Raw genomic sequence first — 7,662 nt, forward strand, 5'->3', positions numbered from 1 at the left:
AAGGAAGGAGGATAGAGAAAGAGGTGAGTGGTGGAGGGTGTGTGTGTGGGTGTGTGTGTGGGGGGGATTGCCACGTGGGAGTATGAATTAATGAGATACTCTGCGCGCTCTGACACACTGTGTGTGGAAGTGAGTGTGCATTTCGGTTTCTCTGTCTGTCATGGCTACAGTCTCCATGTTTACGAAGTATCTTTGCAGACAGAATATGTGATGACCCCTCTCTCCTCTAGAAGTTATAGATGGAGAGAGGGAGGGAGGGGGGGAGGTTCATTGTTCTGGGAGATGGGAGAAATGGGGGAGGGTCAGTAAAAGACAGGGAAAAGAATGGAAACTTTTGACATCCTCTACTTTCCCCACTTGCCCCTCCCCTGCCCCCTTCCCCATCTCTCCCCCCTTACTCCCCCCTCCTCTGCCCTGCCCCCTTACTCCCCCCTCCTCTCCCCGCCCCCTTCCCGCTCACACACCCCTCCTCCTCTCCCCTGTCCCACCCCGCTCTCCCCTGTCCATGCCTCAGGACTTTAATTCTAGACATTTTAATAGTTTCCTTCCATAAACAAACCAGCAGCCAACGTTCAGATGCTCATCTCTGGGTTAGAGCTCTCCCTGCAGGACAGCATGTGAACTGCAGGGCTCACCCCACACCACCACCACCGCTGGTGACTGTTGAGATACCATAGTAACAGCTCCATCCACAACAGCAAAAGCAACAACATCCACAACAACAGCGTGTTACTGACCAGCACACACCACATCTATATCCTTCAAATCAGGTAACTGTTCTTCTGTGAGGGATCAAATCAAATTTAAGTCATGTATTTATTTATTTCCTTATGTATTTATTTGTATAGCCCTTTTGAAAGCAGTTTCACACAGGGCTTCACATGCGCCCACAGAACTGTGCCTAAGCCAACATAAACCCTCAAAGAAGATCAGACTGGGGCTGGCTTGTTGCCTCGCCAGTGTGTTGCAGTGACTCGTGTCTGGTTGCTGTGTGAGAATCTCAGCACTAGGTGGCACTGACACAGTGTTGCGTTGTAGTTGTGGGCTAGGCCGAGGCCTCTGGACTTATACCTGAGAGCAGATGAGAGAGTAGATCATATGAGGTGTGTGTGTGTGTTTGACTGGGTATATACAGTGTGTGTCGAGGTGTGTTTGTATGTATGATAGAGGTATGTGTCTGTGTTTGATCGTGTGGTTCAGAACGAGCTTCCTTCCTGTTTGGTCTGTTCAGAGAAAAGCAGAGGCGTAAGTGCTGCTCTGTTTTCAATAGATGATAAAAGAGAAGAGAGAGGAGACAGCAAAGGAGAGGGAGTAGAGGAGAGAGAGAGGAGGAGAGAGAGAAGAGGAGAGAGAGTAGAGGAGAGGAGAGAGCATAGAGGAGAGAGAGTAGAGGAGAGAGAGTAGAGGAGAGAGAGTAGAGGAGAGAGAGGAGAGAGAGTAGAGGAGAGATAGTAGAAGAGAGAGAGGAGAGAGAGAAGAGGAGGGGGAAAGTAGGGCAGAGAGGAAGGTACATATTAACTCTATCCCACAGATCTGACCAGGACGAGGATGCTGCCATGTCAACAGGCGCATATGCAAACAGGTAGTTAAAAGTGAAACATGAAGTTCCTCAGAGGACTTCCTCATGGAGTGCGGTGTGACAGACCTGCATGGAAACACTGGTGGCCATCTTGTTAATGACTCATAGAGCATAATTAGAAGGTCCTCCATTGCGACAGTCTAAAGTAGAAACACAGTCACTTCCCGTCAGTGGTTCACTTCCTGTGAGTGAGTTCAGCTGTGTCCCTGGGGGGAGGGGGGAGGGGGGAGGGGGGAGGGGGGAGGGGGGAGGGGGGAGGGGGGAGGGGGGAGGGGGGAGGTGAGGTTGACCCTCTGTCCCTCTTGAAGTGCATGTCAGTCACAGCAGAGGCTCAGAGTTCAGAAAGTATTTTGCCGCTGACTCTGAATGACGGCATCCTCTTGGCACCACTGTAGCCATGGCAACGGAGGAGTGTGTTTTCCCTGTGGAAACTACAAGCTCTTGACTCCTCCCAACCATATTACTGACTCTGCTGACTGCAGACCGAGCTGACTGCAGACCGAGCTGACTGCAGACAGAGCTGACTGCAGAGAGAGCTGACTGCAGACCGAGCTGACTGCAGACAGAGCTGACTGCAGAGAGAGCTGACTGCAGAGAGAGCTGACTGCAGACTGAGCTGACTGCAGACAGAGCTGACTGCAGACTGAGCTGACTGCAGACAGAGCTGACTGCAGAGAGAGCTGACTGCAGACAGAGCTGACTGCAGAGAGAGCTGACTGCAGACAGAGCTGACTGCAGAGAGAGCTGACTGCAGACAGAGCTGACTGCAAACAGAGCTGACTGCAGACAGAGCTGACTGCAGAGAGAGCTGACTGCAGACAGAGCTGACTGCAGACAGAGCTGACTGCAGAGAGAGCTGACTGCAGACTGAGAGAGCTGACTGCAGACAGAGCTGACTGCAGACAGAGCTGACTGCAGACTGAGCTGACTGCAGACAGAGCTAACGTGAGAGTCCGCAGAAATCTTCTCAAATTAGCCGACACGAGCACACACACACTTACACACATCTACAAGTAAGCACTCTCTTATTCTCTGTTTCCCACATACACACACACACACCACACACACACGCTGCCTGGTACAATGTGGTGGAGCCTGTTAGTATGGCCCTGCTGCTAGCTGTGCTGGGAGTTTCTGAGCCAGCATCACAGCTGGGTTTCATTAACCAGCTTTGGAGACGAGCTGCTCTCTGTACAACCCAGTGATGTCATCCTGATCTGGAGCTCAGGCCTACTGGATGCACACACACACACATACACACACACACATACACACACACACACACACGCATACCGTACACACATGGGCACACACAGACACACTTTTATATTGGTAAGAGCTCAGGGGAAGATATGGAGTTAATGATCCAGCAAGAGAGAGACAAACAGAGAGAGAGAGAGAGAGAGAGAGAGAGAGAGAGAGAGAGAGAGAGAGAGAGAGAGAGAGAGAGAGAGAGAGAGAGAGAGAGAGAGAGAGAGAGAGAGAGAGAGAGAGAGAGATGGGGCAACAAAAAGAAAAAAACACATTCTGCTGGGTTATTTATTGACCCTCCCTAACAAGGCTTTGAGCAGATCTGTGTCTGGGTTTGAATGCCTGGAACATCCTCTGTGTGTGTGTGTTTATGTGTTTGTGTGTGTGTGTGTGTGTGGTAGAGCTCCGTCAGTTTCTTGTGTCTAGTCTGGAGTGTCATCTCATATCAATAATTTAGAATTGAGTTATGATCTGTTAAACACTTCCTCACTCCTCCTCTCCTCCTCTCCTCCTCTCCTCCTCTCCTCCTCTCCTCCTCTCCTCCTTTCTTCTCCTCACATAACCTCTCGGTCTCTTACACACACACACACACACACACACATAAACGCCTACTTCTACCCCCTTTCTGAGATGAACTGCATTACCCAGAGAGCACATCTTCCAAGCCAGAAGCAGCCCGAAGATGTGAGAACTTCTGTGCTGTTCCAGAACCACAGCTTCTAGTCGTCATGGCAGCAGGAGCAGAGCATCATACACGGGTCTAGAAGACCCACTGGCTGCTAGGGGGCATGACTGTCGGCATGACAGTGCTATTGTAGGCCACTGGCATGGGGACAAAGGAATGCTGTGTCTGTGTGATTGTGTGTGTGTGTGCGTGTGTGTTTGGTGAGTTATATCAGGCATGTAGCTGAGGGATCTACAGAGCAGAGGAACCAGTGAGAGTCATCTGATGGGGCGAGGGGCAGCTAAGGTTATTAAGATTTGTGTGATTTGTGTGTATGCATGGCATTTGTAAGTGTGAGTTTGTTTAGGTGTGTGACGTGCCTTTGTGTATGTGTGGGAGGTGTCTGTATGCTTGTATGTGTGTGGCGTGGGATGGTGAGAGGTATGGTGTGTGTGTGGGAGGTGGGTGTGTTTTTCTGTCAAATAGATCCTGAGAACCATAATCATGACCTCATAACCCCCCACTGCTCTCTCGTCCTTCCTGCTGATGCGCTACTGAGTGGAAACACATTTTACTGAATAGATACTAACTCAACAGAGCATGTATCTATTCTACTAAATAGATGTTGATTCCTGTGATTGGTCTACAGTTACTGAGCTTAGCTTTGACAGGTTCTCAGTGATATTTGATTGGTTAAAACATTTCCCTGATCTCAGTGTAGCTATTAAGCTACATCTTGAGCTGATCTTTAATAGGACAACTACTTCTGGAGATAATCTCTGATAGGCTCACTCCAGTACTCTCTGAGCTAATAAGATAACTACTCCTGGAACTGATCTTTGATAGGATAATGACTTCCATAGCTGATATTTCATAGGTTGGCTTCTCCCATAGCTGATCTCTGATAGGCTAATGGCTCTGTGAGCTGAACTGGTACAGGAATGTCACACGTGTGCTCCACTTTTCCAAACAGTCCTGAATCTCAGCATGCACCCACAATATATAGTACACACACACAAACAGACGCACACAAGCACACACACACAAGAACACACACACGCACACACACGCACACATTTGTACCCACCACCCTATCTTGGAACCCCTCATGACTGGCATACTGGCATCCCCTGACATACAGACTGCTCACACACACTGTCACTGACTTTCATGCAAACAGGCTAGTCAAATGTACTTTAGTGCACACATCCGTCCCTCCTTTCCTCTCCTCGGTTCTCATTCTCTCTCCTTCTTGTCCTCTTCTAATTTCTGTTTTCACCTCATCTCCTCCTCTCCCCTTCTCCTGTCCTCACCACCTCTCCTCTTTTGCTTTCATTTTTTCCTCTCGTCTTTTCTTATCCTCTTCTCTCTTAGTGCTTTGGCGCAGTCTGAGATATGAGCTGCATTTCAACACTTCACTTCTTAAGGGGGGGATGGGGGGGGGTAGAAGCAAAGGAAGGGGGAGATGGTGAGCATTCATGGCCTGTCTGCAGAGTTAAATCAAAGTGTTACAGCTGCAGTACACACACACACTCTCACACACACACACACAACGACAATTTGTGTGTGTTTTACTGTAACTTGGATTGACTTTCTGTCCCTTTTTCATTTTTCAGTTGCAGCTGAGTGACTGCTGGAGAGAGTGTGTGTGAGTGTGTGTGTGTGTGTGTTTGTTAACGTGTCTGTGTGTTTGACTGTGTGTGCGTGACTGTGTGTTCTGCTGGATTTGGTCAGCTGACCACAGTGTTTTTCTGTGATTGGACAGCAGCGCGGAGCTACGCACAGCTGCATAGAAAGAGAGAGAAGGAGAGAGAGAGATTGAAAAAGAGATAGAGAGAGACAGAGTGAGTTGAAAGGAGAGAGGGAAAGTGGGAGAGAGAGAGGAGAGCGAGTGAGAGAAGGCGAGGGAGGAGTGGAGAGTTGGAGCAATGAAGCAAGGGAGTGAGGGAGGGAGGGAAGGCAGGAGAAACACACCAGTGTGTCTTCAGTCTCCTCCAGCCAGAACCATACAGAGCAGAGCAGCAGAACAGAAGACAAGCTTTGGAAAGCTGAAGGGAGAGAGATAAAAGAGATTAGGACTAGACACTGGACAAGTGATAGACAAGGACTGAGTCGGACCCGGGGTAGACAAGGGCTGTGCTTGACCAGGGCTGGACCTTTGGATAGACTTGGGCTGGGCACTGGACATTGGATAGAGCAAGACTGGGCTGGACCGTGGAGCCAGGCTGGAGGTAGGGCAGCAGGTAGACCAGGGCTGTAGACCAGGGCAGGGCTGACCTGGGGCTAGGCTGGGGGAACCTGGTCTGACCTGGCCTAGTCTCGCCTGGCTCCACTAAGTCATCTCTGGGCTGCGACAGTGATCTGGGACAGTGACCTGGTGGAGGGGGGAGGATTGCGTTGTGTGGGGGCTGGAATCCAGGCTAGCTGACTCCTAAACCTGTTCTAGACCTGGTCTAGGGCTCCGTCTGGACCACCGTTGCATTGTGGGTATGGGCTGTTCGGCCAGCGTGCTTCTACTTCACGCCCTGCGCTCTGTGGGCAGGGCCAACTGCGGTCACATGTGCTCCCGTCAGGACCGGCTGTCATTGGATGCCGCTCCGCCCGGAGACGGCTACGCCGCCGTTGACATGCCCCTCACCATCGTCGTCATGGTAACGTTTTTGTCAGGCTGCGCTCTGTGGAGAGAGAAAGAGAGAGCGAGAGAGAGATACAGAGTGTATGTGTGGTGTGTGCGTGAGTCAGCTATGTTTGGGAGGAACATTAATGTCAGCCATATGTTTCTGCTGCTGCCTCCATGTTGCTGTGCTCTCCTCGGGGGGATGAATGAACCTGGATTGGGTGAGGGGGGTGGAGGACGAACATGGAGGAGAGGAGAAATAGGAGAGGAAGAGAGGGTTAAGAAGGGGAGGAGAAGACTGGAGAAGGAGGAGGGGGGAGAGGGAGGAGGAGGAGGGGGAGGAAGGACTTCTGGGGGGGGTGGTCAGACTGGGGGAATGCGTTGACTGTGAGAGTCTGGCTGCTTGCTAGGCTGAATTTAATGGCTCCACTCATACAGCCCACCCATACCAGATAGAAACACCTCTGCACTAACATAAATCATCGAATGTATGCTTGAATGAACTGATAAATGAGTTGCCGGGCTTTGCAACCTTGCTAAGAGAACTACATTCCTCATAGAACACATTTCTAGAGAATCCTCTAGCTCTGCCCTGTCGCTCTGCAGAACCGTGTTCCTCAACAGAACCCAATTTCTCGCAGAACCCTGCACCTCAGCAGAACCCTGTTCGTCAGCAAACCCTATTCCATTGCAGAGGCCTGTTCCTCTGCAGAAGCCTGTCCCTGAGTGTATGACAGCAGACTGGCTTGGTGTTTAGAGCAGAGAGAAAGCAGGCAGCTGTGACCAGGGCTGACCTGTCGCTCCCTGGGCGATACATGTCTACTCTGTACACTTTCACACTCCTCCCTTCTTTTCCTGTCTAATGACCTCCCTCTTTTTCTTTCTCTCATCCCCTTCCTTCTTTCCCGTTCTCTGCCTCCCTTTGCCCCCCCCCCATGCCCTGTCACTGACACTGGTGGCAAGAGAAAGAATGTAACAGTTTCCTCTCCTCCCTTTCACCCCTCTCTCTCCCTACCCTCTCTCTCTCTCTCTCCCTACCCTCTCTCTCTCCCTACCCTCTCTCTCTCCCTACCCTCTCTCTCTCTCTCACACTGCTTTCTTTCCTACTACTGTAGCCCCTCCTCTACCTCTCTCTCTATCTCTCTTTCTCTCTCTCTCGCTGTCTGAATGGGCTGATATAAGCCAGATGGTGTCTGGTCCCAGCATTGCTTTATCAGCTGTCTGTCTCACTCACTTTCTCACTCTATCTCTCTCTTTTTTCTCTGTCTATCTCGCTCTCTCTCTGTCATGCTGTTCTGTGTCAGTGAGGGAGATGAGAGCTTGTACAGGCGTGGTCTCTCAGCGAGCCTTGAACCTCCTCTATCTTTCTTCTCCTCCTCTCTTTTTCACCTTGTTCTCTCCATTTTATTCACCTTCCATTTCTCCATCACTGAATCATCCTCCAAACTGCACAACTTTTCACTTCCTGGTTCTCAGCCAGTCGCGTTGCAGAGGGCCCAGGCGGGGAGCCGGTGGCCCAGCGATCTACTTAGAATGCTTCCCCTATACTGC

General features: G+C 50.6%; 1 protein-coding gene across 1 annotated transcript in view; it reads left to right on the plus strand.

Annotated features, from left to right (window-relative positions):
• Positions 1–5,955: 5,955 nt before the first annotated feature.
• dock10 (dedicator of cytokinesis 10) overlaps positions 5,956–7,662 on the plus strand; it is a 37,462-nt gene continuing 35,755 nt past the window's right edge. Inside the window, exon 1 of the mRNA XM_084673998.1 lies at positions 5,956–6,145. Coding sequence (XP_084530124.1) covers positions 5,984–6,145 — 162 coding nt within the window. The 5' untranslated portion in view covers positions 5,956–5,983. The remainder of the gene's footprint in view (positions 6,146–7,662) is intronic.

The sequence above is a fragment of the Hypomesus nipponensis genome, chromosome 15 (genome assembly GCF_054491055.1).
Source record: "Hypomesus nipponensis isolate SF chromosome 15, ASM5449105v1, whole genome shotgun sequence".
Lineage (NCBI taxonomy): Eukaryota > Metazoa > Chordata > Actinopteri > Osmeriformes > Osmeridae > Hypomesus > Hypomesus nipponensis.